We start from the raw sequence: 25,764 nt of genomic DNA, 5'->3' as shown, positions 1-25,764 counted from the left end.
CTGGATAGGGGCCATTTCTGAAACATTTGCAGAGGGAGAAAAAGTTTTAAAATGAACACAAACCAGGGACATCGATATGGTTTTTCAAACAGTACAGTAACAGCTGCCGCATTTGCAGAGCTGGTTTTATCCATGTCCACACTTCTCGGTGGGCAGAGCATTTTCACACCCTGCTTGGAAAAGGGGGCTTCACTGCACACCTTTTATAAGACTCAGAGCTCACTCCCCATGCGGGACACCGTGCCCCTGCCGCAGAGTCTGCCTGGGTCTGGCTCCCACGCCAGGTGCGCCTCCTCTGCAAGGACGCACTGAACTGGGCTTTTGCCTCGCGCATGACCACCCTCCTCTGCAGACTCCAACTAACTGAGCAATCCGGGCTTTTTAAACGACAGTGCGTGTGGACCAAGTACATGAGTCATCCTCCCTACGCTCCATCTTTCCCCAAGTGGAGCACTGGGAAGAGGTGCCCAGGATGGGCAGGTGACTCATGGAAAATTTTACAGCTACCAAGAAGTCCACTGACTAAAATCATGGTGCTTTTGTAAACAGTTTTCTAGAAGAACGGGCCCTGTTGTCACTTTTAACGTAGGTCACTCTTGCTGACACTCTCACTGGGGATAAAATTGGTATAGTTTGGGTCCTATAATAGTTCTTGTTCCTTTTAAATGTGGTTCTTTTCTGTTCCCTTTAATAACGATCGATGACTTTTCAGGACTGTGCTGATTGATGGTGGTGTTTGTTTCTTCATTCTTGGTCACTGTTTATTCATTAGCCCTCTCCTGAGTGCCCATCGGATGCCAAGCAATGTGGTAGGAACCTGAGTCACAGAAGCAGGGCATGAGCCCCGCTCTCAGGAGCAGACAGCATGGTAGAGGAGAGGGGCCCAGGACAAAAGGTTACCATGCATGGTGGTGACTACAGCATGGAGCATAGAGGGTCTGTTACCCAGCTGAGGCAGGTGGGCAATCACCTAGACAGGACCAGCCATACATGTGGTCTACACAAGCTTCCTGAGGACACAGCATGACACCTGGTAGGAGAGCTGTGACATTTTAGGTTGGCAGGTTTATTGGCAATATGTGGGGAATAGACCCATGTACAAAAATAAGCCCTCAATGTTTATAGAATACAAATATAAAAGTTGTGATCATAAAAGTACTGGAAGAAAATATGGAGCACTGGTTAGCAAAGATCTCTTCTTAATCAACACCCAAAATTCAAGCCCATTCAAGAAAAAAAATGATAAATTTGCCTTCATCAAATTTTTTTTAAAGAGAGAATTTTTTTTAATATTTATTTTTTAGTTTTTGGCGGACACAACATCTTTCTTTGTATGTGGTGCTGAGGATCGAACCCGAGCCGCACGCATGCCAGGCGAGCGCGCTGCCGTTTGAGCCACGTCCCCAGCCCAACCTTCATCAAATTTTTAAAATTCCGTTCTTCAAAAACTGTACAGAAAATAAAAAAACAAGAAACAGACTGGGAAGAAAGTTTTGCAGCCAGAATGCATGAAGAACTCCGTCAATGCTCACTCAGGAAACAAACCAGCAGCCAGGCACAGGGCTCACACCTGAACCCCACAGCTTAGGAGGCTGAGGCAGGAGGATCATAAATTCGAGGTCAACCTGGGTAACTTGGTGTTTCAAAAAAGGGGTGGGGGCCTGGGAGTGTAGCTTGGGCGTAAAAGCAACCCCAGGTTCAACCACCAGTCCAAAGGAAAAAAAAAAATCCAAAGAAAAAAAAAGTACTTTTAGTCATTGCAGTAATTAAAATCAAGACCACATGAGCTTATGGAGACGCCTATTGGAAGGGCTTCCACCCATTGTCAAGGCTGTGTGCCCGCCCAGGTGTCACATGTCTAGGAACATCTGGGTGAGATTCACCACCTCCTCACGGGAACCCTGCATCAGACAGCCAGTTGCCCGAGACAGTCCTGTGCTATAGGAGGACATTTCTGTCTGTGATGGGCCACGGGGATGATGGCAGTCCCACAGGGTTATGCCACCTGGTGGTGTGGCAGCCGCTTGGGTTTGCATGCTCTGTGCTGTTGGCATAAAGACAGAGCTGCTGAGGACACACTCCCCAGGACACAGCCACCTTCAGTGGCACCTGCTCTGTCCTTTCTGTCTGAAGGCAGGGGTTCTGCGTAGCCTGCGTGGATCCGTCTCCTCTTGACGACATTTCTCCCTTTCTCTCCAGTCCCTGCCCTTCTCCCTTTACTTTGACCCTCCTGCTGTTCCTCTTCGCTGGAGGAGTCTCCGTGGGGACCAGGGTACGCCTCCCTGCCGCATGCTGGTGCTGGCCCTTCTCTGTGGCTGCGGGTCTCGACCCCCTCAGGCTTGGTTGCCGCCTCCCAGCCTCCGGGGCATAACCTGTGTGTCGTGCTCTTTGCCTTCGTTCTTGGTGCTGCTCCTTTTTTGAAGACTAAAAATCTAACAACGTTTGTATTTCACTAAAAAGGAAGTGACCAGTAACGAATTTTATACCAGACAGAGTTTTGGCCATACTGACGTTTACTAAAACCGAGAGCGGAAGGTGTGAGGGCCGCTGGCGGTGCTTGCTAGTCTCTGCCCTGCCCCGGGCACTTCTAGGTGCTCCCTGAAGGTCTAGGTGCTCCCCGAGGTCCTCTGGTGCCTCTTCGGCCACACACTTTGAGAAGCGTGAGGATGCCTGTTTTTCATCCAGCAAGGACACTGCAGCTCAGGGCCTGGGAGCCGCCTGCCTTCTCCCCACCTTCAGGAGCTGGCTGAAGGGAGCACATGAGGCAGTACAGTCTCCCCAGCCAGGAGGTCAATCATAATTAGGTGGTAGCTGTTTACCTATGTCCCCTGTACAGTAAGCAGCCCTCGGGCTGCGTGTCCAGGGGAAAGGAACTGCAAGCCCCTGGACTGTGCACCTGTGTTCCCAACAGACCGCGGGGCCACCCGAAGTCAACACTAATGCACGCACTGCCCGAGCCGACTAACCACCCTGCATCTGGGTCCCGTGCTGTGAGAACGTCCCTCTGGCTATGGGCAGCCGCACTCTCTGGGGCCTCTCGGAAGCACTCACGGTCTTGTGTCTCTCCACAGAGGTTCCCGTGGCTGAGCGCGCCCATCCAAGTTGGCCTCGTGGGCTTCTGGTGAGCAGGAGATGCGTTTCAAAAAAACGAATTTGGTTTTTAATTGTGCATGTGTCTGTGGGGAGCAGTGGATAATTCATACTCACGTGCCGTGAGTGGTGATCAGCCAGGGGAGTTAGCATAGAGATTTCTTTTAGATAATTGATTTCTTTAAAAAAAATAAATATACCACCTATGAAGGTAAGAGAAGGGTGGACACAGGGGGACAGAGCTTTGGAGAGGAGACCACCCCAGAACCTCCGGGGCTAGTGGAAGAGAAGTAAGCTGCTTCTACAGAAACCCACAGCCATTGGGGCGACTGGGGGACCTTCTTAAATTCCTGTTATCTCTTTGGTTTTAGTTTGATTCCTTTTGGTTCATTTTGCTTCATTATTTTGGCAATTCAGGTCATAAAATATGTGTGAACAGGACATTTTTTTAAGGTCATCTAATGTTTTAAAGAAAGGGATTTGTTACAAAAATAAAAGAAAAGAAGAATCTGAGAAGCTGACCATTTCAAAACTCTGATTTCGCTCTCTCTCTTTTTTTTAAGCTTGGTGTTTGCCACGCCCCTGTGCTGTGCCCTGTTTCCTCAGAAAAGGTCTGTCTCTGTTGTTCAGGATGATTGTGAGTCCTAACCCTAGAGACCAGTGGGAGACAAGGCTGGTGTTCCACTTTTCGGATGAGGGCATTGAGATGCACGGAAATAGTGAGGCCAAGGGCTCCCAGAGGAGAGACGGGCACCCCCGCCACCCCAGCCTAGCTGCCAAGCCCCTCTCCAGCTCTTTTCCACCCCCTACTATTGAGTCTGAAAATGTGCCAATGTTTTATAAGAGTCAGGTTAATTTTGCAGATTTGCTTTCATCAGATGCAAGTGTGGTTCATTGGGGTCCATCCTCGGGCCAGGGCAGCTGTAGACCAGGCATGGGACTTCAGCCCCAGCCGGGCGTGTGCGCTTGGCTGGGGAGTTTCTGTGCTTGCTCTACATCCCTCCTTCCTGCTTGGTGTTTTCTTTAAAAGCTTGTTGTGCATATGCCTTTATCACAAGCTGAGCTTGGGTCTGCTGTGATGTAAGTCAGAATTGGCTGGTGCAGGATCAGCTGCGTCTGTGCCCGGACCTCCCCTTCAGCTCACGCCAAGGCTCGAGGCTCTGCTCTTGGGTGTGCCTCCGTGTCCACACCCCTTGCCTTTGCCTTGCTCTTTCCTTTGTGGCCAGCAGGTCCTTCCTGCCCTGGCCTTGCAAGGTAGGTTCGGGGCAACCTTGGAAGGAACTTCCTCAGGGTCCCCCCACCACACAGATGCCACCTTTTGCCTGCTCTTCCTCTGTCCTTGACCCAGGTGGTGGGTAGAGGTTTAATTCTCACAGCAGGGAACTCATCACCCTAATAGCCACAGAGAGGCACGCTTTGTAGAGGGTGCCCCAGACTGTTCTGGAAACCAGGGCAGAGGAAGTTCCTCATCTCTATCTGGGAGATTCATGCCCCATCCGTTGCACAAACCCCCAAATCTGGGGCTCAAACTGAGAATTGTTCGTTTCTCTGGTAGATGGCACACGTGCACCAGTGGCCGTCAGCTGCCCTCACACGCAGGGGCTGGGACGTACTGTGTATGAATAATGAAGAGGGGGCACCTCGGACCCAGGAGCCCCAAGAACAGCAGTGTTTGTAGTTCTGAGATTGGAGGGATTTCAGATGTAGAACCCCACCTAGCCTTGGTTTTGTTGGGTTCCTCCCAACATTTAAACTCCAGTTAGAAGTGAGAAGTTTTCCACAGCCGCTCACGTCCCAGGGTCTGGTTCTCCAAGAGCACATGGTCTATACCTGGGAATCATTGTCATTGTCAAGGTTACTCATAGTCCCATTGTGTGCAAAATAGCCACTGTGGGGTTTTTACCAAGTTTTTTTTTTTCTATAGTCACAATTTTTCTTTTACTCTTTTTACATATTTTCATACAAATTCATATCCTGACTCTTCAGCTTATATGTTACCACATCTCAAATACGTATATGTAAAATAAATAAAGCTTAATATATTTGCTGCTATAATGCATTCAAATCAGCCCTGCCTTCCTGCCCTGTTATTGGGGATTGAACCCAGGGCCTGGTACATACTAGGCAAGTGCTCTCCACTGAGCCACATCCCAGGTCCCCTTTTTTTATTCTACATTGAGACAGGGTCTGGGCTAAGTTGCTGAGGCAGGCCTTGAACTTGTGGTCCTCCTGCCTAAGCCTCCCAAGTAGCTGGGATCACAGGCATGGCCACTGCCCCCACTGTGTGGTTTTTCTCTCCTTTCCTTTTTTCTTTTTTTTTCCTTCTGGTACATTTTGGTATTCCCTGAAGTTTTGCAGGAATGGGTGTTGTGGCACAGTAGACAGAGGTATGCTAGCACACGCATGTATTTGGTGTTGGACACCTGCCAAGTGCTCACGTCTTTCTGTCAGTGGTGAATTTGCATTGTTTTCCTGGGCGGGGGTGGCCTGGCCACACGGTGCTTCCCTGACACAGAAGGCCTCAGTGTCACCTCTGCATACTTCCACAGGTTGCTCAGCCCTTAGCAATAGCAGAGGTTAAGGAGTGAGGTGCTGGGAGTTGTGTTTCTGTGATCGTTAGTGACTGTCCGTCTTGTGGAAGGTGCTGGACTTGGATTTTGCAGCCCCGGGAGGACTGTTTTGCTGCACCAGCCCTGGGTCCTCCTCTCCCCACTTCTTCTAGTTCTGTCTCACACTTTGGCCCCCAAAGTAACCCTGTCCTTTCTCCCCCTCCCAGTTCCATGAGTGTGACAGGCTTGGAGGCTGAGCTGCGAGCCAAGATCCAAGAGAGCCATCCTGAGCTGCAGCGCGTGTACTTCAACAAGGGACTGTAAAGTAGGGACGGAAACCTCGACAGCTGATCATGCCCACTGCAAGCCCTGTGTAGCCGTGTCGTGAGGAAGGTCCGGTCAGCCTGGGTTCCAGCTGCTCCAAACTCCACGTTAGCCTTTTAGGATAAAGCTGCTGCTGAGGACGCTGCCTGTGGTGCGGGCCAGTGGCCTGACACCTGTCGGCTCCCTCACGTTTGAATCATGATGACTTAGAGAACACCCCCCTGTAGCTTTCACAATGACTGCTTCTCAAAGACAATACCCCGCCCTTTGCCAAGGGTTTTTAAAAGGTACTGCTAGGCGTAGAGTAGGCACTTAGGATAGGCTTGGTAGATATTTATAGATGCTCAGTCAGCACAAAGGTGATTCAAAGCATCAAGTGTCATTCCCACTCTGCTTCCATCCAGGAGATCCCAGCAGTGACCTGGGAAGGCAGAAGTCCCAGGCAGAGCATAGACATTCACCCTCAGTACTAAGGGAGCACTGCTTCCTTCCTGTGTGGCCAGAGGGCAAGGGTGAAGTAGGTGGTACAGATCTTGGAACTTTAAGTAAAGGCTCCTTCACAGACTCCAGAAGTAGAGCCCCAGGCCGGGCATCTCACCCCCCACCACCGACAGTTAGGCACATCCATGTTGTCGGTGCATTTTCTTTATTGGATTTTATTCTTATAAACATGTTGATCTTACTCTGCAGTTGTTGGCTTTATATTCAGTTATTTCCATCATATGATCAAGCAGCTTAACTATAGCAAATGTCTCATTTTGGAAGTGTGTTTTGTCCTGGGCTATGTGACGGCATGAATCTGGTTGGCTGGTTTCCTAGAAGTAACAATCCCCTTCCCTGCGTGGCTCACCCTGCCATCCTTGTAGACCTCTGTGGCTTTCAGAAGGATACAGAGTTAACATGTGCATAAATCAGTAACTGTGAGTTTTACTTGACTGTGGTACCTACATTCCTCCCTGTTTGAAAAGGCTGGACCGCGGGCCGCTGTTTACATCACGGTAGTGATTTCCATCATTCCCATCGAGTCTGTAATGTAACCGATGATTTCCAGTCTGTAGATGTTCACCAAGGCACCTGTTCATCGATGTACTTCAATATCATTGTAATTCAGAGATTTGTAAGTGTAAAAAAATATTTAGAAACTATTTACTTTTGATGGACCCTTTCTCCTGACAGTGTGTGCAAACAGTTTCTTGATAAAGAAAAGCTGTGGTGCCTTGTGTCTGTGTTCCTCTTTTCTCTGAAAGGGTGAGCAGATCCGAAGCTCTGACTTCCCTGGTGCCGCTAGAATCTCCTGCTTGAGGATTTGCTGTCACAGCAAAACGCTTCCCCATGGCATTCTGGCCTTGGGCAGACTTTGCAACCGTCGATGCTTCTCTCTCAAAAGCAACAAAAAGCCTGAGATTCCAGGCAGATCTCCGTGCCATGAAAGCGCTGTTGGTAAGAAGCCGGGGCCTCAAGGCTGTGCCTGCTCCTCTCAGTTCACCCCCCAGCTAGCCCGGCGCCAGCAGAGCCTGCACTCTGTGACGGTCCAACTACCGGCTGGAAGCCTGCCGGCTCCCGAGAATGGGCACACACTGGGGGATCACAGCCAAACCACTGGGGAGTGGCACCACGAAGCTGAGGCTTGTCCTTTTAAACCTGGATATTGAGGCTTCAGACTCTTAATGCTTCTATGTAGAAATATTAACTGTATGGTTTAATCACATTTTATAAAAAAAGAACAAAGGAACCCATCTTTTAGGAATACCTTTTCTGAAGGAAACAATCCACATGAAGTGCAATAAGCTTATTATGGTAAACAGTTAATTTCACGTGGACAAGGTGTAGAGTCAGGATGGTGAGCTGTCACCGACTGGCAGATACCGTTTCAGTGTTAGCCCAGCGTCTTGCCCGTGTTGGAGTCAATGTATTATTTTCAGTTCAACTGATCGAAATGTTAAATAAACTCAGAATGAAAATAAATTCTCTCTTTTATTTGTACACAGAGGACAAGACAATTTGTGTGTCCTAGTGGCTGCTACCTTCCATGCAGACTTAATAATTGTGGTGTCATTAGGAACTCCTAATGAAAAAATATTCCTGTTATCCCTTCAAGAGAAATATATTCCTATTTTGGACTCCCAGTGTCCTGCCTTCCTGAACCCCACATATGGTCAACCCCCTTATCCTCAGGGGACAATTCCCAGGAGCCCCAGTGGATGTCTGAAAACATCAGTGGTTCTGAGCCTCAGGTAGGCTGTTTGGTGGCTGCTGTGTTGTTTTTTCCTGACACATTCATACCTATGGTGAAGTTTAATCCATAAATCAGGCCCAGTAAGAGATCAACAGTCATAAGTAATAACAACGAACAATTACAACAAGATGTCATAAAAGTTATTAAAACCTATGAGTAGTTTATTTCTGGAATTTTCCTTTTAGTAATTTTGAACTGGGATGCACCTTGGATAACTGAACCGCAAAGCCCCACAGCCGAGTGCCTCCAGCCACGTTCAGTGGGAGTAAAACCCTGTGCTTTCCTCCACAAATCATGTCTTCTCCATCAGTGGGAACCATTCCAACTAGCTTAGCACAGCCTTTCCAATCATGCAAGTGTGGTTTGCATCCTTCTTTCCTTGTGACTCCCTTGTGGTGTCCTCTGAGCATCATCTCCATTAAGGAGCTGGGGAAACAGTCTTGAGGAAGTACATCATCAGTCACGAACTTACTTGAGACATTTGGAAGACCCTGAAAGTTCCAGTTATACACATGCATACGGCATGTAAACATGCAGAGTTCAAATGATCACCCAACCAAGGGCAAGAGTAGATCAGCAAGGTCATGTCTATGTAGGGTCCCGTATGAGGAGAGCAGGAACAGTGATTCTCAAAGTGTGATCCCTGGACTACAGCATCAGCATCTCTGAGAACTCAGAACTTCCTGTCCTAGGCCCCATCCCACACTCTCTCAATCTGAGACTCTGGAGGTGGGGGCCTGCCTACTTTTCACAAGCCATTTGAGGATTCTAAAGGACATTCAAGCTCGAAAGACACTGGCCGGGATGATGAGTGCAGACCTGGCAAACAGGCTGCCCTCCAAATCTCCAGTGTCTCATCTGTGAAATGACAATACCACTTCTCCCTTGCACCATGGAGAGGAGTCCGTGAGTGTGAGGAGGCAGGCAGCGCCACACCAGACCCAACAGTGCACCCTCGCTCACTTCTAAACCCAGCTGTGTGAGTCCAGGGGCCAGAAGCTTGACAACATTTTGTTGGTGACCCTCCTGGGAAACGGGCACTCTCACCACTGCTGCAGTGCAAATTGCTGCCATTTCTCTGCGATAGTTTGGTGGTAGCTATTGAAGTTTATAAAAGCACTTGCCCTTTACTGGCAAATGGATGGAAATGGAGAACATTATGCCAAGTGATAGAAGACAGTCTCGGAAAATCAAAGGTTGAACATTTTCTCTCATAGGTGGAAGCTAGAGTAAAATAAAGTAAAATAAAGCTAGAGTAAAATAAAGGAAGACAGAGGGAAGTACCGGTTATCACAGAGGCTTAGGCAAAGGAAGGAGAGGGAGAGGGGAGGGATGGGAAAGAGGAGGAAATGCAGAATGAATTCTTTAAAAATCATGTTATGTACATACATAAATACAGCACAGGGAATTTCACCTTTATATATAAGTACAAAGAACCAGTTAAAAATAAATAGATTAGGGAGAGGCAGACCAATAGAGCAGAGAAAGGAGAATAGGGGGAGGCAGGAGGAGAGGGAAGGGGGGACATGAACTGTAATGTCATTCCATGCATGTATGGTTCTGTTAGCATTTACCCAGCTACCATGTATGACTATAATATTCTAAAACAAAAACAAAAAACATATGTCCTCTTAAAGCAGCTTCACCCCTAAGAAGTCCCCCCACAGAAGTGGACACTATCATTCATGGAGGATGGCAGCTCCCTCCACCCTGCTCCCCCTCCCCCGATGGCACCCATGTAGATGAGGGGGTTGGGGAAGAGGGAGGTTGGCAGATGTGTCCGGAAGATGGTGAGAAATTTCCAGGCAGGAAAAAGATAAAGTGAATATGCTCTATTGAGAAATACAAAATAAAAAAAAATAAATTTTTTTCTTTAGAATGTTATGTTTTTTATTTGGATTCTTGCAAAATATACATAGCGAGAGACATTAGAGTTGATTGACACAAATATAAACTAAGTTGGGAAGAAAGGCTCTCTGGATGGTAGGATGACCTATGGTTTTTACATTCTCTCCTTTATTCTTGTCGAATATTACATATTTTCTACTGTTTCTGAGCTCAAGACATACAAACTGCTATTTTTTTTTAAAATCCCTATGTACATCATAATCCCCAATAAATGCATGGACACGATAAAAGACCAGTTAGAAGGACATAGGCCAATGTGGTTAACAGTTGGTGTCTCTGAGCTTCCAGACAATCTTTATCTTCTTTACAGTTTCTGGAAGCTTTTCCTGGAATGCACTCCTATTCCTTTTTTTTCCCCTCGGGGCCTGGGGCTCCCACGGAGCCACAAGTTTCATATTTTATTTAGAGACAGGGCCTGGCCAAGTTTCTTTTCTTTTTTTTTTTAATATGAGGACTTTCTTTAAAAAAAAAAAAAAAGAGAGAGAGAGAGAGAGTGAGAGAGGAGAGAGAGAGAGAATTTTTTTAATATTTATTTTTTAGTTCCCCGCGGACACAACATCTTTGTTGGTATGTGGTGCTGAGGATCGAACCCGGGCCGCATGCATGCCAGGAGAGTGCGCTACCGCTTGAGCCACATCCCCAGCCCCCTGGCCAAGTTTCTGAGGCTGGCTTTGAACTCGCTATTTTTTCATCAGAAACCATCAGGTTCGGGGCGCAGCTGTAACTGGAGGCAGGCCCTGGTCTCCCCTGCTCCCAGGAGTGGGCAGTGATCATCATAGCAGGGCTTGGGCACAGCAGCCTTGGGGCGGATTCTCAGCCCCCACCCCAAACGTCCTGGGGACACAGAGGCAGTCGGGGCCCCTCGCGACTCCAGCTCCCCCTGGGAACAGTGGAAGCAACAAGTACCTCGTGGGGTCCTTTCCAGGCAGCACCGCGCTTTGGTCTCTACGCCTCGGACCCGCAGAGCCGCGGCGACGCCAGGGCGCAGCATCGCCTGCAGGATGGCGGCTGCAGCACACAGCTCCAAGTCGCCCGCAGGTGGCCCCTGCGACCACCACCCCGCCTCGAATGCGCATCTCCCAAGTGAAGTCAGCGGGCGGGCGGGGACAAGACAACCCCTGGGCCAGCAGGCTGCCGTCCACAGGCGAGAACCAGCTCCTGTCTCCCCCTTCCCCCTGCGTTTCTTCGGGTACATTGTACAGGACACCTGGGTCCACGCGGAGGGGTCGGGGCAGACACACAACACAGGTGGACCACTTCTTGCCCTCGCTGCCATCCGCAGCAACACAGGCTACAGAAGAGGAGCCTGGACCCTACTTGGGGAGTTGTGGGGGTGCCCAGGGCGACTGGGGATGGCACTTCAGCTGGCTCCAGAGGGATGCCTAGGGTTTCCTCACTGGAGCAGGGGGCAGCAACAAGCCTCTGGGAAATGGGGAAGTCCACGCCTAGAGGCGGGTATGGCAGGATATGTCCAGACCCGCAATACCACCTGTGGGCAGGCCGTGGGGCTCCTGAGGGGCCGCTGAAGAGGCATGGATGTCAGCAATGGCTCATTCTGAAGGGCTTTGTGCATGAGAAGAGCAGAAGTCAAATTCTCCCTCTGACACTTACTCATTTTGTGACGTGGGGCAAGCTAGTTCCCCTCTCTGAGCCTTAGTTTCCTCTGTTGTAAAGTTGGGACAATGAATGTAACTTACAACCTTGTGAAGATTTGCCAAGTGCAGTGGCCCATGCTTGTACTCCCAGCAGCTTGGATGGCTGAGGCAGAAGGGTTGTGAGTTCAAAGCCAGCCTCAGAAAAAACGAGGAGGAGCTAAGCAGTTCAGTGATACCCTGTCTCTAAGTAAAATATAAAATAGGGCTGGGGATGTGGCTCAGTGGTCGAGTGCCCCCAAGTTCAATCCCCAGTACCCCAAAAAAGAAAAAAAAAGATTAAAGCAATAAATGGATGGCCCTAAGTCGATGTCCAGTCCATGGGTTTCCTTGGTTTCCGTGTCTTGTCCCTCTCTTTCTCTGCAATGATGTCTGCAATGACAGACAGCAGGCCACTGCCGTGTAGCTGGAGGATCAGCTCAGCAACCAGGAGAACTGCCCAGCCTGTGTCCAGTGTCAGGGAGTCCATGGTTGATTGCAATCAGGAAGTTCTGCCCTCTTGTTCCCATTTGTAACAAAATGCATTTTATTCTGATACTAAAAATGTATTTTATTCTGATTACAAAAATAACGTCTCTGGGAAAGATGGTATTATGCAAGGAAGAATTTTTTAAAAATAAACTAAAAATAGAGTGGAAAACACCAACTCTGTTGAAATAGGAAAAAAAAATCAAACTTGGGCTACAAACTTGGAATAGTGATTTTGGTCCGGAATTGGGGAAAGGGGGAGGTTCTGGAAATCCACTTCTAGAGCAGAGAGAAGGTCTGTGAGAAAGAGAAGGGCTTACCTTGGCCCAGGCAATGTGGGCAACCCAGGAATGGTCCCAACCAAGGAGCAGAGAAGCAGAGAAGCAGAGACAGCGGTGACTGAGGGTCCCCCACAGCAGTGAGTGGAGACTAGGAAGCAAAGTCATCATTAAATGTTGCTGAGCATGAAGAGGACATCCCTGCCTGGGTGAGGAGCAAGTTCTCTTGTCCCCAACCAACTGTGCCTCAATACTGGGGATCAGTATTTTAAGCTCCCCAGGCCTGTTCTGAGCTGCAACCAGGGTTGAGAACTTCTGTTCCAGTGATAGAAACATGGTTTGGAGTGTTTTGGTGACTTTGAGAGTGCCAGGTGGTGTTTTAAAACACAATGCAATAGTGAGAGTGTCTAGCCTAGAGCTAGGCATATGGACTACATTATCTCACTTAAATCCACTCCGCCTCCAGTAGGCCCCAGTTTAGAGCGTGGTGGCTGGCATCCAAGGAGCACTATCTTGCCCTGGACAGCACTGCATTTAATCTCACAACAATCCCATGAAGCAGCTGCTCTGGTCATCCCCGATTCACAGATGAAGTTGCTACAGATCAGCCAAGGGCAGAATGAGCTAGGGCATGAGGCTCTCTACTGCTTCCAGCCAAAGGACCAGCTGGCTGCGACAGTCCCAGAACTTCTCTCAGCCCAGCTCCCACAGCAGGGATGGGCAGAGCCCGCATCTGCCCCAAGTTCACACAACTGAGACTCCAGTGGGGCAGCCTGGGAGGGGGAACCTGCACTGCTCAGTGAAGGCCAGAATCAGATGTTCCCAAGATGCAACTCGCCTGCTGCTGCCGAAGGTGGCTCTGAAAAGAATCCGGGTGAACAGAGTTTGCAACTTGAAGAATGGACGTCTGGAGGCTTCAGTGCGCTCTGTTGGGGGCTCGCACCTGCTCCCTGCTCCACCTGGACTCGTCCTCTCTCTGCCTCATGCTTCAGCCTCTCTGGCCTAGAAGACTCCTGGTGGTGCAGCTGCGTTGTGCACACTGCCTAGCATGTGGGGCTCTGGGTCCCGTTCCCAGTTCCAAAAGGAGGGGAGGAAAAAATAGAACACAAAAGTGGATGAAATGAAGCTTCCCCTTGCTCAGCCCCAGCCTCCAACGCCCCATCTCACAGAGGTCACTGTTGTGTCCAACTTGCTCCCATCAATGCCCGGTGTGTACATATGCAAACATTTGTTTACGGGATAGGCATTTAGGTCATTTCCATGTTCCTGCTGCTGTACTAAACATCTGTGTGCAGCTTTGTATCCTGGGTGGTGTTTCCGTAGCAGGCTCCCAGAAGAGGGATTTGCTCGGTCATTGGATGTGAGCATTTAAATTTTGATGGATGTGCCCGGTGTGCAAGAGCCTCACATTCATTCTCACTTAGTTGCATCAACCCCCTGTAAGGTCGACTCTGCTCTGTTGTCATTTCCATGCACTGGAATGAGATCTGGGGTTTGCCCCACACACATACCTTCATACCTGGTGATGGGTCTGTATCCTGCCGGGCACCTGTGTGCACCCTAGCAACAGGCCCATCTCTTTGCACTCTTGTCAGCACAAGAAGCAGCTCTCCACTAAGGACTGAGAATCCCAGGCATCTCTTTCGTGGTCCCTGAGGCTGAGGGTAGACTGGCTCCTGCCCCTACACTCCCCTTTCTGGCCCACCTCCCATGCCGCCCGAGCACTCCTACTCCCTGCTAAAGCCCTTGATCTCTGCCCACTGCCCCTCAAAGAAACTCCTAGCTCCTTAACCTACCATTAGAGGGCTCCCCTGACCACATCTCTACCAGCCTGTCCAGGTCAGTGTCCTTCTCTGTACCTCCTATCCCTCTTCATCAGATGAATGAATCGTGCTCATGCTGTTTGATGTCTCTGGGTCTCTGCACATGCCATTTCCTCTATCTGAAAGGTCTTTGCATCTTTGATTACCTGGTAAACTCCTATTCATCCTTCAAAGCCCAGTGAAAATGACTCCTTTTGGAACCAGGATGAAACCAAGAAGAACACCAAAATATTAATAGTGACAGAGAAACTGCAAGTGCTATTTATTTCTTTTTTACTCTTTTGTACTTTCACAATAAGCAATAGCTATTACATTAATATAGGAAAAAGAAAATAAGTTTAATTTGTGAGCATCTTTCAGTAGAAATGTCTTAGTTTGTATTTCATGAGTTAGTGTTTTAGGGCCCTAATTTAGATCATTCTAAGTTTCTCTCTGAGAAGAATCTTGGCTTTGTTCCTGGTTCACCTTTGGGACAAATTAGGAATCCTTTTCCTCTGATAGATTTCTAGGATTTGTGGCACATGGTTGCTCCTCAATAAGTGAGCACTGAAAGTGTTAATTAATTAACAAAAACAAAGCACACACAAATAGCATGACTGACGTTAAAAGCTTAAGTTCCTGGTGCATCTTTAAGAAGATTCCTCCCCCGTCTCCCCTACACACACACACACACACACACACACACACACTCAGTGGGGTGGGGGTATTAGAGAAGTCCCATCAGGGTGTAAGGGAACAAGCTGCTAATGGCAGAAGGCACAGAGAGATGGAAGGAGTTGCGGGAGGCAAGTAGACCCAGGATCACACACAGTGGACAGAAGCATGTCTTAGACAGCAGCAATGCAGATGGACCCCATGCTCCACGGCAGGAGGAGGGTTTTATGTGCTAAGCTGGACAAAATGGGCCTCAGCCAGCCGGCAGGTACCTGGCCTTTCTCAGAACCATCAGTCTGCCCAACATCCTTAAGAAACAGTCCAGGTGTCAATGGCCAGCACACCGTGCCTGACTGACTGCCTTAGGACTTCGTCCTGGGGTTTGGGGTGCTGCCGGGTCATGACCAAGATGGCCGCAATCTGTCACACTGGATCCCTGCAGATGTGCATGACCCCAGCGCTTACCTGTGGTAACATCAGGATTCCTCTCGTCTTTGGTAGCTGCTACACATCTGGTTCAGTGATGCTCATGAGTCTCATTTCCCTGATGCTGGGAGGCATAGTTTGTGAGTAGAAGGATGGAGAAGAGACACTGTCTGGATTCTGCTCTGTGATGTGAACTTCTGACTTTCCTGACCCCTTGCAATTATGGAGGGCAATACCTAGGAAACATCTTTGGTCCTCAGTGGACCAAAAACTTCAGAGGCTTCTCTTTTCTCCTTGGAAGGTCTCTGTGGGTCAAAGCTCTCTTGCTGCATGTATACCAGCTAGCTATTGCTGCATAACAAACCACTCCAAACATGGTGCATTGAAACACCAAGGACTTATGCTCTCTCCTGATTCCATGGGTTGGTGGGGTTGTTCCATGCTAGTTTCTCCTGGACTCATTCACTCAGCTGCATGTGGCTTTGGGAAGCATGAGGGAGCCTCACATGGCAGTTGGAGCTCTCTGTAGGCTGTGGCACTGCCAGGCTCCCCCATGCAGTCTCTTATCTGCAAAGCTAAACCAGCCCTTGTATGGCGACCTCAGGACAGCATCCCAAGCTTTACTGCTGTCCAGTCTGTGACCTGTTTGTGGATGTTGCATTAACCCAAGTAAGTCATGTGGTTCAGCCCAGTGGAAGGTGGGAGGAGGCTGAGAGCTCTTCCCTAGATGGAAGGAACTGTCAGTACTTGGTAGCCTTCATTAAAGAACTTACCTCTTAGCTCTAGTAATACCACAGGAACACAGTGATGGCCTCCGCAGGGACCTGAGGGAGGTGTCATTAGCCCTTTGATTGCTCAGAGTCCCGATTTCACTTGTACCTCGTGACCCTGGACTCTTGACTTAGAGCTCTCTATGGCCCAGATACTCTCTGCTCACACCTACTCTCCAAAGAGCTGGCCACAAAAGTCTCCTCTGAATCCGGGGCTCCTGGTATGAAGTAGATGGAAGAAACCTGTGGGAATGGAGCCATCCAGGCACAATGGCTCCTGGACCACATGCTCTGTCTTGTAAAATAGCTAAGTCACTGTGTGGAACTGAAAATTACTTACCTCTTAGACCCCCTGATTTTTCTCAGCCACCGAGTGAGGACTCCCGCAGTCTGGCTGGGCACAATTCACGAGCCACTTGTCAATTAGAACACACGCAGCACCACACGAGCTCTTCAGGAATTCCCTCAGAGCCCAACTGCCACCACCGCCTTCCAGCCAGCGTCTCAACCCCTACTCCTCCCGCTCTTGAGGCCGATTGGCTGGGTTGCATGGGCGGAGCCAAAAGAGTTCCCCAATGAGCAGCTTCGTGGTCTGAAAGGGCAGGGAAACAGCCCAATGAGCATCACCGCAGAGGAGCCAATCAGCTGGCAGCTGGAAGTTTGCTGGGGCCACTGTGAGCCAATCAGCTGGAAGTTTGCTGGGGCCACTGTGAGCCGATCAGCTGGAAGTTTGCTGGGGCCACTGTGAGCCAATCAGCTGGAAGTTTGCTGGGGCCATTTCGGCTGAGGTTCTCAACAGGGACAGAGACCCTCAGAGGACTTCCGTGTCGAGCACACACAGGGGTGTCTGTCAATACTCAGCACAGGCCTGGAATGGAACCAGCACGTGAAATAGCTTACTTACCAAGTGGTCAGCTTTTCCTCTCTGTGACGTAAATAGCCAACAAGAACAACTCAGAGGAGGAAAGGTTTGTTTTGAGCTCACAGTTCCAGAGGTTCAGTCCATGGTCGGCCACCTCCATTGCTCTAGGCCCAAGATAAGGTGGAACATCATGGCAGGAGGGGAAGATGAAGGAAAGGTGCTCACCTCAGGGCAGCCAGGAAGCAGAGAGAAAGGGAGGAGCGGGGGACAAGATCTCCTCCCCAGATCACGCCCTCAGTAAGCTACTGCCTCCACCCACGCCCACCTCCTTCAGTTACCACACAGTTGTCCATTCAAGTTATTAATCCATCCACTGATGAGGTCACAGGTCTAATCAGCGCCTGAAAACCCCACAACTGAACCTTCCTACACTGGGGATCCTTCTTCCAAAGAACGAGCTTTGGGGGAAACACTTCTAACCCCAACCCATAACATTTACCTTCTTGTTCAGGGTTCCTCAAAGAGGGTCCTGGTGGGCTCATGAGGCCCTCCCAGGAAGCACAGGGGAAAGTGAAAGCCCTCGTCTTGAGGGGATGCCCGCTGCTGGCACTGTGGGGCTCAGGCCCTCTGGGAACCTAGAGTCGGCGCCTCAGAAGGCAGGAAGTCAAGCAGGTGTCCATAGGCTCCCAGCCCCATCTGCAAAGGTCACCCTGGGAGGCAGTGACAAGCCCCACAGGACATGTGTGTGCATGAGCATGAGGAAGGAAGCCCTCACAGAGCAGAGAGCTGCCGGTGCGGTGGAGAGTGTGGTCAGCCTCCAGCCATCTCAGAGGAAAGAGGGAGTGGGGAGAGGCTGTCCCTCCCCACTGCCGCAGTGACCATTGTCATGATCTAATGGCCAGCACGCATCACAGGGTGACCATCTTGTGCTACCCACTGAAGTGTCACCGACTATGAGGACAACTCAATCCCATTTCCGTTGTCTCCTACCTAGGACACTCGAATTTCAGTTAATTTCTGAACAGACTCCATGATTCAGTGCAGAGGAAAGAAGAGAAGCGGCCAGTTATTCAGGACTTTGTGTCCCACAGACTGCTGAGCACATAACCCCCATGCATCTCGTGAAATTGGATATCAATACCCCCGTTTTGTAGGGAACAAAAGTGAGACACTTTTGCCCAAGATCCCAGAGCCTCTAAGAGGCAGAGCTGGGGTTCAAATTCACAAAATAAGACTCTGGCATCGGGCCTCCACTGGAGTTGAAATGGAAGTGGGCCAGAGACTTGCTGGGTGAGTGGACAGAGCCAGACTCTGAAAGGCCGAGCTAATGGCTCAGTGACACAGAGGCCAAGGGGCTCCCTGGAGGACTTCCCTCCTCTTGGTCAGGAAGCCTAAGTAACCATTTGTATATTAGAACTGGAGTGGAGAATGGTCCTGCATTCAGATTATCTTGACAAAAGGCTACAAAATAACAGAGCTTCCCTGCAAATTAGTTTATTGATTCCCCCCACAACCCTGAGAGGGAGCTGTTTCCCATTTCTGGCACCATTTGTCAGCGGAACAAAGCTAGATCCAGAGAGGCTGCACTGCAAGCCTTGGACTTGGCTAAGACCAGCCGCAGACACCTGGATCCAAAGCCCAGACTGCCCCTGCTGGACCTTCCTGGTTGTTCTTAGATTGGTGTCCACGCACTCGCCCATTCACTCACTCCTTCCTTTGAACTTTGAATACATTGTGCAGCAATTTTTGTCTGTCTCTGTTTCTGGAAACTCAGTCCAGGATGACAAGGATCAGGCTTGACCCGCACAGAAAGGCAAATATTGCATGAGCTCATTTGTAGACGGATTTAAAAAGGTTAGATCTCTTAGCAACCGAGAACAGAATAATGGCTTCCGGGGGCTGGGGCTGGGGAGATGGCCACACAAGCTGGTCAGAGCGCAATCACTTTCCCTCATGAGATAAACACATTCTCAGCTCTAATGCACAGCCTGGGTGGTAGCCGATGTGTCAATTACTTTGTGCTTGTGGTGAAACTGGTCTTGAAAATCAGGACTGGGTCCTTGTTCACCTGGTGTTGAAGATCCAACACCTGGAGAGGAGGGGGTCCAGAACTGGTGCCCGAGGGAGTGAGAGTGTCTTGCTCTTTCATAGATTTTAGGTTTCCTTTCTTCTCATGTCCCCTCCTCCTCTTTTCTAGCCGACTTGACTAAAAGTGTCCAGGGGGTGATTGCTTGTGTTGGAGAATGGGATCCTTCCCCTCCCTGCTGGGGTGTTAGCAGCCAGGTGGGGGGAGTGCTTCTCCATTTCCTTTCCTTTGATAATTAGCTCCCTGTCCTTTGCCCTGGTCTCATGGGCAGTGACTACAACCTGTGTGTATGTATGTATATGTATCAAATCATCACATTGTACACCTTGAAAATATCCAATCTTAGTGTGTTGATTAATTTATTCGTTTTATTTTATTTTATTTTTGAGGTGCTGGGGATAGAACCCAAGGCCTTGTGCATTCAATTAAACATTTTTAATTCTTTTTTATTATTTTTTAAATTTTTTTATAAAGTAGGTTTGTGCCCCTGTCTCAAAGCCCACAGGATTCTGCACATGCGGCTTAGTGTGACTTTAACTCTAAACCACCTCTGGGTTAAATCCTTGTTTTGAAGAGCCCAGTGACTACCTGGGTGAGTGAGTCTCCCGTTCTTCATCAGCCAAAGAGGCAATGAGAGCAAGCCTGTCCCTGGTGCCACCGTCCCATGGACAGGCTGGTATATACAGCCAGCCAGGCACGATGCTCAGCACATGGGAGCCTCAGGACACAGGAGCGAAGTACCTTCCTCAGGTGGCCTCTCCCTGAGAGCTGGAAAGAGGGAGCCAGGGTCAGGAGCCAGCGCTGGGGTTTGGGTTTGTTTCTGACTCACAGGTAGGAGCAGGGAAAATGGACCACGTTGTAAAAAAAAGCCAGCGGGCTGTTGGGGAGAAGGGCTGCGTTGGCAGTTCGGCTCCTCCTAAGAGGGTTTCCTTCTGTCTTACCTGACAGGCAGACTCGGAGGGGACCTATTTGCATAATAAAAGAAGTGATTGAATCTAAATGCCTGAAGCCTTTACCTTTCCAAGCCCTCTGAAGGGCAGCTCTGAAGGAAAAAAACAACTTGATTTCTGATTTCTTCTTTTTTCCCTCTCCTCACCCCATATGTGGGAGGATATTTATTCAAAGTCAAATTTTAAACATTAGAATACACATCCATGTTTAAAAACAAAACCAACTGTAAAGGTATCCAATAAATGGAAGAAAAAATACTTGGAAAATGTACTTAAGTTTCAATGTTATGACCATATGTTGGAGATGCAGAGATGCCGATTAATATTCCTACCATCTATTCAATCTTTTCAAAGTTCTTGATGTGTTCTCGTCTTACGGATGAAGAGGTTGAGATTGGCAGGGTTCAGGAAAATCCCTGTGAAGGGCTGGGGAGAGCGATTGAATCCTATGTTGGGTTTTGTCTTGTTTATTTATTTATTTATTTATTTATTTTTTTGTTTTGGTTTACTAGGACACAAAGAAAGCAATTTAGAAAAAGGTAAGGATGCACAGGAAGGGATCGGGAGGGACTGAGGAGGGAGGAGAAGGCATGGAAGAGCTTCTTAGGCTTGGAAAAGAGGAAAATATAAGCAGGTGGGTTGTGAGCTGCACAACTCGAGAGCCGAGTGGCTCAGACAGAAAATTAAAGGCTTGAAACCCGGGGAACGTGAATGTGCAAGACTGAGGACATGGAGCTACCTGGCCCTCGAGGACCCAGCTTCAAGGACAGTATGGCCCAGTCTAAAAGGGCAAAGCCAAGCACAGAGCAGGCAGATGATGGAGTGTCATCCTCAATCCCCCACTCCCCCCCCCCCCGCAAACACCTAGGAAATAACAGGAGAGCCTCGGTCGACATTGGACCTAGTGTCCCAGCTCAGGAGTGACACCCGTGACACCCGGTGGCCCTGAGGTCCTCTGGGAGTTCTCCCAATCGCCAGGGAAGAGACCCGCCACACAGACAGGACACAGCTTGGGGACAAGATATAAGATGACCGGAGCCACCATCTGAGGACATGGTGGGGAATGGCTCAAGATTCTCTGGGGTGGTGACTGAGGAGTGAGCTCTGGGGTCCTGGGCTGGCCATGCTAACAGGTCGGGTGGTTTCGCACTTTATAGACACAACAGAAGGCGGGGCAGGAGCTTGCCATCTTGTTGGTGGCCTGTCCTCCCTCCCATTAGACTGGAGAACTGTGACCGCAGACTTGCAACCATGAAGGCAGATTGTCTGGGGGGTCACCTGGAAGCTCCAACGAGGCAGAGCGGGACCCCAGGACCAGGGACCCAGGACCGGCACATGGTTAATCCAGCCCGCTGCGTCCCCAGCGCCCGCAGCCTCTGCCGCCAGGGCTCCCACCTACCTGAGGAGTGGCCTCTGGGACACAGTGGAGAGGCGCAGCTGAGCTTGAGCCCCTCAGGACAGTGGCCACTCCTGCCCCAGGTGGGACGTAAGCCTGGGCAGGCCAGGGTCTGGCTGTGAACCCACCTTTCCTGCCGACATTGTCGCCCTCTGCGGTCTACCAAGGGTGCAGCACAGGACAACGGGGGCGTGACCTGCACCTTCTCTGGTTCTAGCAACAACCTGATTCCGGATGCTTCTTTGCTCAGTTGTGATAGTGAGGCTGAGACAGAAAAAATAAAAGATGGGTGGAGAGGAGGAAGCAGAAAGCGCCACAGCTAAGTTCTTCCCCCCACCCCCCCATCCCCCGCCTTCACTTCCTGGAAATCTGGAAATCTTAAGAGTTTCTATAAATTTTCTCACTTATGAAAATGACTTCTTGCCTTGTTCATTAGCATACACGATACATAAATCAAACAAAGACAGATGTGAGGTTTTAAGAAACCTACAATTTAGGAGACTTTCCAGTGTTACTATTCATCAGATATGGAAACCACATCCACCTAAGGATCCCGAGAATGGCCAGACCACCATAAGCCACCTGTGACCATCAGACTGAGGTCACCCCCATATACCTCCATGCCTTCCCTCACACGTGTCCTTGAAGAGCCTGAGAACCCCAAAGTGTCTGCACTCTCAAGATGGCCCACATTCTCCCCTAAGTGTGTAAAAGCGTCTCACTCTTGAGGTGGCATCTTGAATGTGTCTCTTCTTTCCTAAATAAATCTCTGTCTTTGATTGACACACCTGTGAGCCCATTTCTATAGTGTCTACCAAGAGCCCCACTCGTCCTGGGTGGTGCTCTCCCTCTTGGGAACTTCTCAGACCTCGGTCAATGGAAGAACCATCTCTCCTCCCTCACTGTCCCCTCCTCTGGAGTGCCTCCTGTCTCTGCTCTGCTCCCCTGTCCTTCCAGCAAAGACCTTGTCTTACCAAGGCCCATCCCAAGCCCTTTCTCCTAAGACACCTGTGACCACCTGCTTTCATGGCGTGACTCCCTAAGGATTGCTGCCAGGGCTCCGTCCATCCTGCAGAGGTGGGAGGATGCGGCCTGGAGCGACGGGAGAGAGGGACAGCGACAGCGATGGGGAAGCCGACTTAAACATTTGCATTTTCACAAGCTGTAATTATTTTTCATGTTGCAATTAGGCTCAGTTTAAGAAGAAAAGTGCTCATTATTCTATTTCCTGCCGAGACTGTGCCAAAGAAGTGGCCCGCTCCTCCTCCAACCTCAAGTCCTGGGAGGTAGCCTGCCCTGGGGACTCTGGCCAGAAGGGAGGCCTGGCCTGTTCTGTTCTTGCTTAAGAGACCCAGCAAAGAGTGCTGAGGCTGCTCGGGGCCAGCTTGGCTAGCTATGGAGGCAGATGGCCTCTCCCCAAGAGCCAGACGCTTCCCCAAGAAAGTAAGGCTGTTGAACTCGCCAGCTCTCCCTGTTCCCATCTCTGGGTACCTCGTTTCAGAAGTTCTGGGACAGTGAGGAACTCCCTGTTGAACCCTGAGCTACGCCTTGGTCAACTCTGCGCACAGCAGGAACTGAGGGACAGGAAGCCCAGGCCCCGGTGGCCACCTGAGCCAGGTTACCACCTGGCTGGTAACCCACCTCCTTCTTCACTCCTGTTGCTCATCGTCCTCACAAGAGCCCGGGGGGTGAGAAAGGGCCACCTTCTCAACAACTTCTGGTTTTCTGTGTGAAAGAGTGACGTTGGAACTCCACCTCCAACCATCCACAAAAACGTGCTTATAATCTATCCAAGACCCAACATAAGCGCTAGATCCATAAAACTCTTAAAAAAAAAAAAAAAAGAAAGAAAAAAAATAGGGGTAAATTGTTGTGATCTAAAATGAGGTAATGATTTCTCATAAATGACACCAAAAACTCAAGTCACAGTGATGAAATAAGTAAATAAATTGAAAACAGACTCAAATAGGTGTTTCTCCAGAAATGTCACAAACGCTCCACCTGGTTTGGCATCTCCCGCGTGGGACTTCGTGGGGCCATTTGCGAGATGATGATGGTGGCTTCTTTCCTTAGGGGGTGAAATGTCCAAGTAGGGGAAGCTTCTCTGTGGTTTAGAGACATATTTGGATCCTGACCTGCCACAGGAAAGTCTGGATTTAGTCCCTTGACCACAGACAACCCCATTAGGAGGCCCAGACACTTGAGGAATCGGTGCTCATGGCAGATCTTGAGCCTTTTCAGAGGTGTTCAAGAGACATGGGTTCTCTTGGGTCCTACAGAGCCACTGACGCCCGCTCAGCCAGTCCCAGAGAGACCCCCTCCAACCCAGGTCTTCTGGGGACGGCTTCCTGGGAGCAAGCCAGGAATGTTCAGGAACCTTTTTGCAGCACAGGCAAACCTGAGGCAGGATGCAAAATTCTGGGGGACCCCTCAGAGGACTGTTAGAAAGGCCCCGCATTCAAGCCCTGCTGTGATAACACAATGATCTGGGAGGCTGATCCCAGAGGCTGATTTGGGAGGCTGAGCCCAGAGGCTGATCTGGCCAGAGTTTCCAAGAAACCATGAAGCTGGCCTGGCCTGGCACCCAGGCATGGTGTTCTGACAGCCCGGAGGAGGCGGGTGTGCCGTGGTTCCCAGCCTGGCCACGCCTGCCCCACAAAGGCACAGGTAGGAGCAAAGGTGGGCACTTCTCAACCTCTGACCTTGGCCAAGTCCCCTGGGCCCACTTGTTTCTCTGAGAGCTAACTCCCCCTGCTAGGGAACGGAGTTGAACTGAGCGTTCCACCTCTAGAATGCTGAGAAGGAGGCAAACTTGTGGCCGGAGAGGACTCAGAGCCGGAGTCTGGGAGGGGGTCTTCATTAGACTCCATTTTTTTGGCATTCACCTGCTGTGCTGCCTTGACCAAGTCACTGGCCTCTCTGGACCTGGGGACATAAAGCTTCACTTCACAGAACTCTGTAAAGGACATAGATGTCTGTTTATAATGAATCTGGCAGAAAATGTCCTAGAAGAAATTATAGAAAATCACTTTTTAATGTCAGAGTAAGACATTATTTTTTGGATAAGATATAAAAAGGAAAGGAGTTAGTTTGATTAAAATGTAAAATTTCTAAGTAAAAATGACCAACAATGAAGTGAAATGATTGTCAAAGGGGAGGAAAAACCATTCATGAAGCACGTGGAGGACGTGAGATTGACCCCAGAACAGTGCAGAGGACTCCTAGGGATCAAGTACAACAGGTCTTTACCAGAATCAAAGCGGCGGGTGGGCGGGGGGGGGGGGGCTCCAGAAAGAGGGAGCTCTCCAGGAATGCCCTCCCCGGTGGGAACAGAGGTGGGCAAAGAGGCAAAGAGAGATGAGACGATTTTTCTTTTTCCTTTCCTTTTTTTTGTAGAAATGCTCCACAACAACATACGTCCCCTTTTTATTTTTTTATTTTGATACAAGGCTCACTGAGTTGCCCAGGCTGTTCTCAAACTTGTGATCCTCCTGCTTCAGCCTCCCGAGTAGCTGGAATTTCTGGTTTGTACCACCATGCCTAGCTCCAAGACCAAGGTTTTCAAAGGTAAGTGAAAGGGTCACATACATCACGTATACCAGTTATACTGGCTACAGAGAGAAGTTCCAACGGTGGCATCAGCCCAGGATTGGACAGGAGATTGCTGGGCCAACATTCTTGCAGAAATCATTTACATGTAAGATCTCAGTGGCCTTTGTGTGAGGCTGTGGTCCCGGCAGAGTCTCCGTGACTCCGTCTGTCATCGGGCGCAGTGCATGAGGTCCCTTCCTTCCATCCCTACATGAACTCATGTATCATTTTTGGTTGATGTGAAGGTTGACTCCACTTTTATTCTGACAACTTTCATGGGGACAGATAGTCAAATGAAGACAGAAAACAGCCATAGAGAAACTCACAGGAGGGGAAACATGGGGCCAAACCACGACAACGTCCCTTGTCATGAACTCTGAAGTCTGCGATGAAGAGCAGCAGGAGACGCCCTGCATGGTGGAAGAGCACTCCTGGGTCAGCCCCTTGGGCCTGAGAGCCTCACTCCCAGGGATACGCCCTGGATAACCCTGGGGTAACTGCACAAGAGAAAGGTATTGATCAGTGCACAGAGGAAAAGCCCGAAGTGAAGGGGACCCAATGTCCACCAACTGTGGAATGTCGGGGGGCTAGAGACTCTGACTGCCAAAGCCAAATACCCAAAGGTGCCACGTGGTGTCCGTGGGGTTGGGTCCAGGGCCCTCTGCAGGCACCCAGGTCTGTGGATGCCTGAGTCCCTTTAC

At 49.7% G+C, this 25,764-nt stretch overlaps 1 protein-coding gene across 7 annotated transcripts in view; it reads left to right on the top strand.

Moving 5' to 3' along the window:
* The window catches only part of SFXN1 (sideroflexin 1), a 39,676-nt gene extending 31,664 nt beyond the window's left edge, over positions 1 to 8,012 (top strand). Inside the window, exons 9-13 of one of the 7 annotated variants that reach the window (XR_014020740.1) lie at positions 2,200 to 2,272; positions 3,072 to 3,121; positions 3,654 to 3,701; positions 5,867 to 6,379; positions 6,412 to 7,966. Coding sequence is in view for 5 of the 7 variants with exons in the window: in XM_081283219.1 (XP_081139345.1) it covers positions 2,200 to 2,272; positions 3,072 to 3,121; positions 3,654 to 3,701; positions 5,867 to 5,896 (201 nt within the window). In the remaining 2 variants the exon portion in view is untranslated. Of the gene's footprint in view, positions 1 to 2,199; positions 2,273 to 3,071; positions 3,122 to 3,653; positions 3,702 to 5,866 lie in introns of all 7 variants that reach the window. The other 6 variants (XR_014020741.1, XM_081283219.1, XM_081283215.1 and 3 more) reach the window with 6 other exon arrangements.
* The last annotated feature ends 17,752 nt before the right edge of the window (positions 8,013 to 25,764 follow it).

The sequence above is a fragment of the Spermophilus citellus genome (assembly GCF_964194105.1).
Source record: "Spermophilus citellus genome assembly, chromosome: 1".
Lineage (NCBI taxonomy): Eukaryota > Metazoa > Chordata > Mammalia > Rodentia > Sciuridae > Spermophilus > Spermophilus citellus.
The sequence above is the reverse complement of the archived record's forward strand: the minus strand, read 5'-3'. Positions and strand labels throughout refer to the sequence as shown.